The sequence below is a fragment of the Pundamilia nyererei genome, unplaced genomic scaffold, assembly GCF_000239375.1.
Source record: "Pundamilia nyererei isolate P.nyererei 1_Seehausen unplaced genomic scaffold, PunNye1.0 scaffold00088, whole genome shotgun sequence".
In the NCBI taxonomy this organism is placed as follows: Eukaryota; Metazoa; Chordata; class Actinopteri; order Cichliformes; family Cichlidae; genus Pundamilia; species Pundamilia nyererei.
The window spans coordinates 937,738-949,965 of record NW_005187489.1 but is presented as its reverse complement, the minus strand read 5'-3'; the positions used below and the strand labels follow the sequence as shown (position 1 = coordinate 949,965).

At 47.7% G+C, this 12,228-nt stretch overlaps 1 protein-coding gene across 3 annotated transcripts in view; it reads right to left on the bottom strand.

Moving 5' to 3' along the window:
• Nucleotides 1-216: 216 nt before the first annotated feature.
• runx3 (RUNX family transcription factor 3) overlaps nucleotides 217-12,228 on the bottom strand; it is a 45,931-nt gene continuing 33,919 nt past the window's right edge. For all 3 annotated transcript variants that reach the window (XM_005738948.1, XM_005738949.2, XM_005738950.2), the window contains 3 exons: nucleotides 11,806-11,952; nucleotides 5,493-5,567; nucleotides 217-764 (listed from right to left, as the gene is read on the bottom strand). In XM_005738948.1, coding sequence (XP_005739005.1) covers nucleotides 283-764; nucleotides 5,493-5,567; nucleotides 11,806-11,952 — 704 coding nt within the window. In that variant the 3' untranslated portion in view covers nucleotides 217-282. The remainder of the gene's footprint in view (nucleotides 765-5,492; nucleotides 5,568-11,805; nucleotides 11,953-12,228) is intronic.

Sequence of the window (12,228 nt, the reverse complement as noted above, 5' to 3'; positions counted from 1 at the left end):
AGTAACGCGTCAGCTCGTATGGCTTTTCCGGTTCTTTGACGGTACCTCGGTACAGTGCAGGAGTTCAAGAATTTACAAAACAAATAGAAGTCTTGGGGGATTTGGTAAAAGCAGAAGGTCTTTAAAGCGAGTGCCGGAGAAATAAAAGACAAACATGCAGCATTTCTCTTTTTTTTGTTTTTTTTTCTTCTTCTTTTCTTTCAGTGTTCAGCTTCTTTTTTCTTTGTTCATCATCCTCTTTACTTTGTTTTCTCCTTCTCTTCTTGTCTAGCTGTCTGTCAGTCAGTAAGGCCTCCAGACAGATTCATCCAAGCGACCCGAAGCGCTCATGGCTGTGGGGGAGTTGCTGTGGCTGCCGTCGGCTTCCACGCCCTCGCTCTGGGTGTTTAGGCCCGGGTTCATCAGGCTGTTGGTCCCGCCGGTGCCTGTAGCCCCCGAGCAGGACAGTAGGCGGGTGGGAGAGCGCTCGCCCCCGGTATTCCCTGGAGCCACCATGGAGAACTGGTAGGATCCAGAGCCTGTGCCATAATACAGGTAAGAGTTGGACTGGAAGTTTTGGGATTGGTTGTTTGAGTAGGGTGGTGGCAGGTAGGTGTGGTATCTAGTAGAGGCTGACATGCTAAGGCCACTAATGCCGGTGCTGGAGGTGTTGGTGGAGTAGGGGAAGGCCCCGGGGTAGTGCATGCGGGGATCTGAGAAGCGAGGGTCGGTCAGCGGTGACAGAGACGGGAAGGTGGTCCTCTGCGGGAAGAGCTCTGTAGTCGCTGTTATAAAAACAGAGAAGCAAAAGGTTGGAAAGAGCCAGAAAACATTCAAACTGCTCTTGCAATTATGAAACCAGCGACTCAGAGATCTCTCTTTTCTATTATTCGCAAGAAAAAAAAGACCCACATTTCCAGAGCAGCAAATCTCCCCAGACCCCCAATTCTGAGCTCAAGTTTCTTGCGATATACCGGTCCATGGAAATGTTTGCTCAAAGTAATGAACTGAGACATTTCTTTGCTTAATAACAGTCATCAAGCACTGACAGCACATCATCCCACAGCCCCGTGCACAAGACTGAAGTTATGAAAAGGCCCCCTTGCCACAGCCCTCCCACCACTGCTTCAAAAGACGCAACGCACAGTTTTCTATCTTTTTCAGAGCAATGAAAAGAGGCATTGTCTGTAGTGAGGGGTGCTTTGTATAAACACAGACAGCTCGCTGCACTGTTGTGCGGCTTGTCATAAATCATATTTAGGTGGCAGAGGCAGACGGTCACACTCGGAGACGGTCAGAGAGAAAGAGAAGGGGAGGGGACGCAGGAAGAGAAATTGTGTTTCTGTGTATGTCTAAACTAATGTGTATCACAGTGAATGACCTGTCAGAGTCGCTGCCAAGTGTAATCTCACAGGTAACGAAGCACAGTGGAACCAGGCTGCTATGTCTGCCATTTCACTGCACACCTTCTCATTTATTCAGCTGGCAAAAGGGAAATAGAAATATTGCTGAAGGGTTCGGCTTGGCGGTTTGCTGCTCTGAGATTTGATGCCACTACTGTCACCAAGGAACTCAAACACCATATTTCCCTCCTCGCTCAGCTAAGGAGTGCTATTGGCTGATCTTACACCACCCGAGCTTGGGAAACGAACCCATTCACAGATTTATGAAAGCTGCCGACTGACACCTCCGATAGTATTTGTGTTTCAGTCCAAGTACAGCACCAGTTATTTTCCAAGTTTCTGCTTAATGTACTTACGATACCTTTGATTTATTTTCACTTTGTTTTAATTGCATGTAAGCTAAATGCTAACACTGGGAAAATTACCTGCTACTGTTGTGGTTTTACTGGCTTCAGACACACTTTTAAATTCCCAGGTAAAGGTGTGAAATATTAAGTGTTGCTTGGCAAGTTGACCGCGCCGAGTCTTTGTGTTCATGATACTCTGATATTTTCCAATAAGGTGGCCTTCAGCCAGAACAAACGCCCTTGACCTGGTTGTATGCCATAAAGACTAGTGAGTGTTCCTCACACCTGATGTCAGCCTACAGTATGCGCTCAGCCCACGCCTGTGTACGCCCGTGGTTATTTGTTTGTCTGCGTGTGGCTTCCATGGGTCCAGTGTGCCCACATGACTTCAAGTGTAAAATGTGGATTTGGATGGCAGAGAAAAGAAAGCTTGTATTTGTCAAATAGCAAGCGCTTGCACGCCACAGCCCCGAGGGGGGAGAATGCCAAACTTGCGTGCCACGGTCTTGTTGAAATGTCTTTTCCCTGTGTCTGGAGAAGAGGGTCCATTTTCAGCTGCAAAAAAATCAGTTCCTTTGCAATTTCCATGGCCCCAGCTTTACTCTTTGTTTTTTTTTCAGCAACACATTGCTGCTGTTGAATTTCCTTTTTTTTGGGAGGGGATGAGGGAGTTAGTAGTGGTGGTGGGGGGCTGTTTCTTTTTCCAGAGTCTACCAGGCACAGGAGTCGAGCTCCGTATCTGATTTCACGCGAGGAAAATCCAAGCCCTCAGCTGCTGTTGATTCGGGTGAAGTGGAGTCAGCCTACTAATTCCTACCGGACTCTCAAAAAGCTTTTGCTCCCTCTCCCCGTCTCTCTCTCTCTCTCTGTCTGTCCCTTCATCTGTCCCACTCTGTGCTAAATTTAGGCTTCGGGGTGAAACCGGGGAGGCGTTCTGTGGCTTGGGGACACGACAGCTCTCGCTGCTGCTGCCTACGCCGCCCACGCCGCCCACGATCTCCGCTTAATTGAAGTTGGTGGAAATGTGTGGGCCAAACTGCGGTGGGGATCGACTCCTGTGTTCCGTCAGGGGAAACTGGACTGGACGCTTATCACAACACCTTAATGGGCTTATGCAGTCTCAGGTTTTTGGCTGGGAGCCCTGAGGAGTCTGGTACAGTACAGTAGCTCCCTCTGGAGGAGAGGGCTAAACAAAGTGTCCTGTAATTGAGAAGCAAAGTTTGCAGTCTGCTTTTTCTCCCTCTTGACTGCGTTGCATACCTTCCTGCATCCCCACCCTCCCCCACCCAACATAAGTGCAGGGTTTGCTGCTGCGGCTGTGGTAACGGTGGTGTATCTTTGGCAGAGAGGGTCTTCCTAACTGAGCCGAGTACTCGCTGCCTGTAACCTCTACGGCACAAAACCACACATGATCTCCATTAGGCTCATCTGAAACGTGTTGACTAAATTGCAGGGACAGGATAAAGGATGGACCCCAGAGGCCTAGCTAGCACAGTGTGTGATGTTCTGAGTGTATAAAGCGGGTAGCTGGGAATCGGGGCTTTTATAGAGAACACGGTGTTCCAGCATGAGCTCTGAAGTGCAGCGCCATGCTCTTTTTGAATTCTGCAGTGCCAAGGGTGGAGCCCTCCTCCTTTCTGCTTAGGTCAAGAAGTCCTCTAGTCCACACTCAAGCGTGTAACCCAGATATGACAGGAGGTTTGTCTCGTTTGCATACGGGAGAAACAGATTTTGGTTGTTAACACAAGGGCAGGTTTGAGGCGGTCACGTTTCTGTGTGTAATTGTGCACGGGCTAATGTGTGTGTGTGTATGCACGTGTGCCTGAATGTGGTGGCTGACAATGGGGGGGATGCAAATCCAGGCGTTCACCTGTGAAATGTTTACTCAGGCTTGATGCAAACTGTGACGGCCAGCACCCAGGGAAGGGTGTCTCAGGCAAATAAGTGAAAGGAGGAAAAAGAGAGAAGCCCGGGCTGGAAAGAGCCACTGTGCTGTGTAATAAGAATGTTTTCTAATCTTTTTCTCTGATATAATCCCTGAAAAGGCCCAGCTGCTCTGCATTGTGGACTCCCGAGAAGGGATTTAAGTCCTTTCACAAGCAGAAAGCGTCCGGTTGATTTATTGACTGGTTTGAACAGTGGATGCCATTAGCTTGAGAAGGCGCTGTTGATAATTGGCCGACGAGTACAGGGTAACGTAACGCCACGGCAGGGCCGGTGCTGCAGAATAGGAGACCCAAATGAACACAAATGATCTCCAGGTGTTTATTTAAGCGCCGAGGCTGTGGAGCCGGAGCATCATGTCGGATGCAAATACCGATCACCTCTGTACTGTGGCAACACGGTCGGCAGCCCCAAAGCCTCATCCACGTTAGCACTTTATCATGTGAGCGCGGAGGATTTTGCATGTTCTCAACTTGTGACATGCAACACAAGCAAGGGAAAAAGAAGTTTGTGATTATAAAAACCCTGAGATTTCCCTAATGCGTCGACACACGAGGTGACGCGATTAAAATATTTTTTTGTTAAGTAAATCTTTTTCTGCGAGAGATACGATACTCACTTGTAAAGCGATTTGTGTGATGTATTTGTTAACCAGTCATTGGGATTGTAGCTACATGAGAATCGCTGTTGTTAAATTTTTTTCTCACTGCCGCTTCCAGTCTCTCACACAGCCCCGAGTGCCTTTGCACAGACGCCAACAAACACGTATAATTCTGCTGTGTCAGTGCTTAGACACATTTCTTTAGACATTGCGTTGTATCTGATAAAATGCAGAAAAGAGAGCCAGCGTGCAGTGCTAAATCTAAAAGTCATTTTGTGTCTGAATGCGGGACTTCGTCACAGCGTGAGCGTATGAGTCAGCACGTCCGGTGTGGAGTGGTGGGTTGTGCGTAGGAGAATGCAAGACTGAGAGGGCTTTTAATCAAAATCGCCAAGATACAAATGAAACAAAGGAGAAGGGGGAAAGGCAGCGGAAGACAATGAAGAAAAAAAAAGTGAGAAGGATGGTGGCATTACGGGAACGCCGTGTGATGTAGTTGGGCCCTACAGGCAAAATGAAACAGACTCTAATATCATTGGTACGCTGGCGCACCCTTTCCAGCTTGTTTCTTTCAGTTTGGAAAAACTACGTTTACTAATTAAAACAAAGCAGTGCGAGATGTTTTTAAAGACTTATATTCAAAGCGATCTTCATTGTGTTTTGCAGGCTTGCTCACACAAGTCCTTACTAGTGACTTCACCCTTCAGGCTGCTTTTTCGCAACTAGCGAACACCCTCGGTTTCAAATTGAAACACACACACAAAGACACCGTCATGCATAAACAACATCCTAAAATAAATACAGAGTCTCATGCTTAGTTAAATTAGTTCTTTTATCAAGTATGAAGTGTAATAGTGAGACTTCTTGCAAGAACCAACCATGACCTACTAAACACATCAAAACGTCTCTCCCCTTACCAACCAGTGTGCAGTCTGAGACACTCAGACAAGTTTCTGATTTGATTTTGACTTAAATATGTTTAATTTAATTTGCTTATATTTGATCTATAACTGTTGATTGCCTTTTAGTATTTCAGAGACTGCACGAACTGTTCTCGTACAATTTTCTGTATGACGGCATTTTATTGCATATAATGTGTTTTTAGAAACCTCCTTGTCAAGCTGGTTTTTGATGAGCGCTATAAAAATAACCTTGAAAGCCAAGAGACGAAAAGAGTGTGTGGGGTAAAAAAAAAAGCAGCGCATTGCAGTGTCTCACCTGGCCATGGTCTCAGGTCCTCCTCCACCTTGCAGGTCTTCAGGGTGGGGGTGTCCATCTGCTCCTGCCACAGGGCTGCAAGAACACACACAAATACAAGCAATATGTGAGGATGTGGGCTTTATAAACAATCCAGTAGAGCAATTCTGGGAATTAATACGAGTTGTGTGCGTGTACAGGGTGAGGAGGTCACTGCCTGCGCCTTAGCAATCTAAAACACAATCCAAAAACGCCTTCTCGACAGACTGGGCAGAACCGTCTTGACATCTGGACATTTGGAGATGTTTTCCTGTCACAGGTCGGTCTCTGCTGACTGAGCAGTGAAGGCTGGGAAGAGGAGGGGTGGTTTTCTCACCACAGTGAGACCAAGCTTGGAAAAACATGCTCGATGGGTGCATATGAGATATTTTTGGGACTTTCAGGCGAGACACCGGAGAGACCTGTGAAGCTTATCCAGCCAAGCTGTCAGGAAGCCGAGGAGGGTCGAGGAGCTACTGGCCCAACGCGTGGGACCCTGCTTCACACTGGACGGTCACACCGCAGCACAAACAGCTGGCTGTTTGCTCTCGGTCTGAGACGGCGCAGTTGTTACACGACAACGTGCACGAAGCTGCGTGGAGCGCCTCGGCACATGTGCTGCGTGACAGCCCAGTCTGCGCGCCTCCGGATAGTGCTACGTCCCGTTTAAAACTTTTTCATCAAATGTGCGTAAATATTTTCAACATGCAGGCAGAAAAACGTGTATTACATTTTTCTCGTGTCGTCTCCCTTTAACGACAGCATCAATCAGCCGTCTAACCTCAGCGTGACTCTGCACACCCTCCCTCTCCCAGCCTCCTGTAGCGGCAATTAGGATGGAGAGGGGATGCCAGAGGCAGAGAGGAGGGCGGTGCTGGGTTGTTCACCTATAGCCACACTGGGCTTAACTAGTGTACGATCTCTGCTTCCCCTGGAGCTCCTCCACTTCCTTTGCAAAGACCCAAATCAGCACTCAGTCACTGAGAGGTCCTGCACTATGCCTCACAATGGTAAATTCTTAAACATAAATGGCCTTATTCAGAAAGGCTTGCAAGCAGCTGGTGCGATTCGCTCAAGAAAATAAACATTTCCTTCAAATATTTTGATTGGCCAGCAGACAACGTCAATACCAGAGGCACAGATTACCCCTGTTAATAAGACGGCCGGCCGCCCCTCAGCTCTGGGCGGAGCCGAGGAGTGAGGAAGGCGGTGGCTGGCTGAGCAGGGAAGAAGCGACGACCGCGTCACTAATGAGAAGCTTTTGGGGTGGTGCCAGTGTAGTTTTGGAGAGGACTCGCATATAAACACACACATGTGCTGCTTTTTGAAGTGCATGTGTACATGAAAGGAGGAGGCTGAGAAGATGTTAGAGCCAAAATGGCGTCCATCCTCGTGACTCCGGATCTAGCGACGCCTCTGAGACATGTAACGCGCCTGCCGTAATGAAGCGTGTCATTGAGACACAGTGAATGCTGGTCCTTGTGCTGGCTTCCTGTTTCGCTCAGGCCTTAGGCGTCGCAGCAGGGAGAGAATGTGAGAGAGCGAGCAAGACAGAAAGAAAGACGCCAGCGAGGGAAGGGGAGAGAAAGAGAGCGTGTTAGAGAGGGGAGGAACACGGCCTTGGCTCAGCTATGTGGGACATTTGATATGTCTTTTGAGCCCTCACTTATAACGTGAGCAAAAACAAACACATGGGCTGAAAAATCCTATGTTCTCTTTCAGGGCTCGTTGTCCGCCCGCCCTTCCCCTCTCCCCAGACTCAATAGAGACTGTTCATGGCACACATGTAGTTTCTGTAATTGCTGAAATGTAAAACTGGGCCCGGCTCTGATGTGAAATTATAACTTACACAAACAGTTGAGTCTGGTAAAAAACATCTCGCTCTCACTTCTCCTTTTCTTTGTTTTTTTTTTTTTGTGTTTTTTTCCCCACCAGGGCTTCAAAAGAGCTTTTTTTTTTCTCAGTTGAAGAAAAGAAACATTTTCAGTTTGAATTATTCATCTCAGGGTCACAAAAAGAGACTAACCACAAGTGAAGCTTTCAGGCACCATAACAAATAAACTCTGTGGTGGCCATTGACATATTATGTAAATAGTGGAGTGCAGAAGTAAAACAGAGTGTCTAAAGGACTGTTCCAGTTCCTGCTCGTTTTAGTTGCATTTACCTCAGAGGGCCAGCTTCCTGCTCGGGTTTGGCACAAGTCTGCATGAAACCCAACGAGCGCGGTGGCTATACTCTAAAGCCTACACCACAGCTACCTGACGGCGCTAATTTCCTGTCTCGTTCTTGCTTCTAATTGGCTGATCGTGTCGTTCGGGATGTGTGAATTAGCTCGAGCCTCTCAGTTTGCGGCAGTAGCAGAGCGCTGCCTCGAATCTGGGGGGCCGGCCGGCTTGTTTATGTGGAGTAAACAGTGTGGTCACTGTGGACGAGGCAGGAGGGGCTGAATCAGGCCGGTCCTCCATCAAATGGGACTTTTTCGAGTCAATTCCAACTCAGAGGCCACAGCCTGAACGCACTGAGCGAGCGCGCCAGAGCCGAGCTGCAGCAGATGTGCGCCAGTTGTGCAGCGTGACGCCAGCGGTACCAACATTTGTAGAAGAGTCATTAACGGGCAAGAGCTTTCCGGGTAAAAGCTGAATACGGCAAAAAAAAAAAAAAATAATGTAGTGAGTAATATAGTAGATCTGGAAGATTACGCCGAGTTTTTCAGCAACATCACCACATGACTCAGACACACACACGCACACACTTTTGGGCCGTCATCAAAGCCCTGAGCACTTGACTTGATGGTGGAACGTTATGCTAGTATCTGATATTCATCTTCAGAGGAACACACAGGTGTTGGAACAAATAACATGTTAAGTGATACCACCTCAAAAGTGCCAGGACTTTCTTTTTGGATGATTAAATTGGTGCTCCATTTCTTTTCTCCCCCTCCTGCCTCTCTAACTGTTAAAACACATTTAAAGTTAAAAGAGCGTCTTTCTTCTCGGCTGTCTGTTAGAGGCTCTGCCAAGGGCTTGTTGAGTTTTGTCTGCTTTTAAAACGGATTAGGGTAAAACTGGAATCTGTTTTCCACTTTTAACTTTGATATAAATCAAATTTTCAATCAGCTGCTTGCTTCCCTTAAGACTGTAAATGCTGTCGAATACATTGTGTATCAGAGGAAGGGAAGAAAAAAAACTGCCACCCACAGATACACATAGTATACACATGTAGCTCACTTGAGGTTTTGAAAACCAGAATAACAATTTAGTACTTGATTGTCTGAGTGTCAGATTTGCTTGACTGCACGAGTTGAACCATGCATTTTTCAACCACACACACACACACACACGCACACGCACACACAGTCCCTCCACCCTAGCTGAGAATCATTCCACATGTCTAGCAGGCTTACCTGTGGACACAGAAGAACAAAAACAAGCAGCGAGTGTAGCGTCTGCCAGCGCGCAGGAATCCTGTCACTGCATGCACTGTAATGAGCTCTTAATTACCCTGTCTGTCTGGGACACTAGCGGAGAACTTGCAACACTAGAATGAAACTACGTGTGCGCGTGTGCGTGCTTTATTTTCAGTGTGCTTATGGTGCAATCATCTTTGTCTCGGTGTGATTTAAGAATCCAGCGGTAGCTGATGTCTGCAGACGTGTCCTGTTGACGAGCAGACTGAGACAGAATTTCACGGCTCAGACAACAATATGAAGCAAGGAGGCTTTAGGAGGAGGAGGAGGGTGACACTATGCTTTCCTTTTTGTAGCCATCTTCAGAGGGGACGGGGTTGGAGGGGGGGGGAGGTTCCAGCCTCGGATAATGGAAAACATCTTTTGTAACAGCAAGAAGGGAATCCATTTAATTATAACATGTTGATGGGCGATCTATCACTCGGCAATTCTCAAACAAACAGGCTTCGGGACTTAAAGTATCTGCAAAGTACAACAGCGTCTGGCAGGGATTGTCAAAAGCAGAGACGTGTGTGTTGTTGATATGTAAACACCTCCCTGTGTCTCTGGATGGGATTTATTACAACAAGTCTATTTTTGTTTGAGCTTTGCTCGTAATGCTGTCGTGCTGTTGTCTGTGCGCGATTCCTGCGCATACGGGACCGCTCTGTGGGACCCGTGCCACAACATACATCCACGGGCTGCCGCTCAGCCAGCGGATAGACGAGGTGGGAGGGAGAAAGGCTCTCTCCTCTGTTATTTAATTATTTTACCACTCTTGCCCTGCGGTGTGCCGTCACGATGGTAATACCACAGATTAAGGTGTGTGGTTTTTACAGCCCTTCCCCTCGTCTGTCTCACTCACATGCACTTCTTATAGACAGCCTCGAGTCACCGGCAGCTGTAACTTGAAGCTCAAGGCCTTTAACTTATCTTGACACTTCCAAGAGATGTTAGCGTGTTGTGTCTGCTCTCCGACTACATGTGTGTGTTGCAACATTGCAGGCCTTTGAAGCCAGGCAAGTCTAATTCCTGCCCTAATCCTGCGTGAGGCAGACGAGAGCCGAGCGCTTCGTCTGCTGTCTGGACCGTGTCTGTACACCTCCCCGCCGATTGGCGTGCATCCCCGCCGGCCCGCCCATGCGCTCCCCCCGCCCACTTTTCAAGTCAGAAACCTAAAGTGTGAGCTTTGCTGCAGGGGTCTTTTTATTGGCAGGCAGCCTGCGGTGCGCATGGCAAACCCTGAGCCGTCAGAAAATGATCATCACAGTGACTGTATTGTGTCGAAGAGCCGCACCGTTTAGTTTCAGCATAACCTGTCGCTGGTGTTTCTAAAATGGCTGACGTGTTTTCATCTGGGTACACGCCGTACAGGGGAACAAAAGCGATATCAACAGTAAGTAAGGACAGGGGAGAGAAGGGTGAAAGACCCCGTGTTCTCTGCAGTCAGCTGTAAGATAGCCCCATACTGGTGAGTCAGCGCTGGCTAAGCTAAGCACAAGGCCAAACAGTGTGCACACTGATAGTGTTCCACCCACACACGGCTCAGAGGTCCCAAACAAGCCCTCCTGTACACAGCAGCATGCTGATACAAAGGTAATGAGATTCATTAGCCAGCATGAGAACCAGAGAGTGGGCCGAAGTTTGCGTTCAGGCATGTGTGCTTCCTGTTAAAGAGGCTCCAACAGAGAGGGAAGAGTCATCCTCACCCACGCAGCTGTCCACAGCTGACACACAGCCTCCTCCCCTCCAGTCGCACCACCTCTGTCTGACTCTCAGCTCTCCCCCCAGCTTCCCCCGCACCCCTACACATTCGGACAGTCTCAGACTGACGTGATTGCCAAGGTAGCGGAAGGCTGCTACATTCCTGAGGCTGTAGTTGCGCGGTGTGCGGAGGCCAGCTTCGGCAACTTGGCCAAGCTCGGCTGGCAGCGGCGGCCGTGCCACCTGGCTGCAGATTCTACCCCGCGCACTGTGGGGCCCAGGCCCACCAGCGCAGGGCATCCGGGGACAAAGCTGACATGAGCTTCCCCTCGAACGGCCAACACATAACAGCTCTCAGATTAGTGGAACAGACCTCAGGAAAGTTTGCGGAGAACATGAAAGTCTCTTGGCTTAGCTCAGGGTGAGGTGAACAGCGTGTGCTGTGCTGACATATGAACAGATTCAATTACTTCAGCCAAATTAAACCAAATATGTTCGGCTTATTAAAGGAGATTTTCAGTTCTAAGTCATTAAAGGGCCAAATTAAAGTGTACATATTCTTCCTTCTAACTCATTTTTGAAAATATGGGCTGTAGATGACTTTCTTCTCTTAAATATGTTTGTGGAAAATTAGATAAACACGGTTAAAAATATGCACACTTTGTTTTGTCTACAGTATCGCGATAGTAGGAGCAGGAAGTCGTTTCTTTCAGCTGATCTACATCTGTCATGAAGCTAAATAATGTGGGTCGCCATTAATGTTTACGAGCTTCCCGTCACAGGTAGATGCACAGTGATGCTTTGTGGGTGTAGCTCAGTAGAAGAAAATGGCTCCAACAAATAAAATTACTCACAACAAGATTTGCGTATTTTTAGATGTAGCCATGTTGAGTTTTTCAGATGTGTGTGTGTGTGTGTGTGTGTGTGTGTGTGTGTGTGCTCAGAGTCAAGCAAAGGCCTAAAACTATCAATAAAAAGGGTCAAAGTTGAATCATAAATAAAGGTCAGCACGAAAGTAACAGCAAATTATGTTTGTGAATTTTCCCTACACACACTCATTCAGCGTCACAGTTTCACAACTAGTACTTTCGAAAGAGATGTGAAAGTTTGCTGGTTGTACTCGTATATGTCAGTGGACCTCCTTACCTGGTGTGGTGCCAAGGTGGGGTTGGTGGATTTGGCGAGGATTGGTGTTTCCTGGGCCTATCCTCATACTCCGCTGGTAGCGTTCGATCTCTGACAGCCTGTCTGAGAACTGCATCTTCTGGGGGTCTTCTAACTTCACCCTGTGCCCTGAAAGAAAGACATGAGGAGGAGAGAAAGTCAAGCACTTGCACATTTTACCTCCTACACAACCTGGAAAACTGGCACTTGTTGCCAGGCTTGTACAAAAATAGCAAACACAATAACAAGAGTCCTATTAGAAAATTCCCCTTCTCCCTAATTTCTTTCTGGAGCACAGCGGTTTGACACATCCTGGCAAAACAACTTTTCCTGCCTAAACTGTAATTAGTGTAAAATTAGTTTGGACTGTGACGAGCATCAGTATGCTTCAGTGCAATTCATATA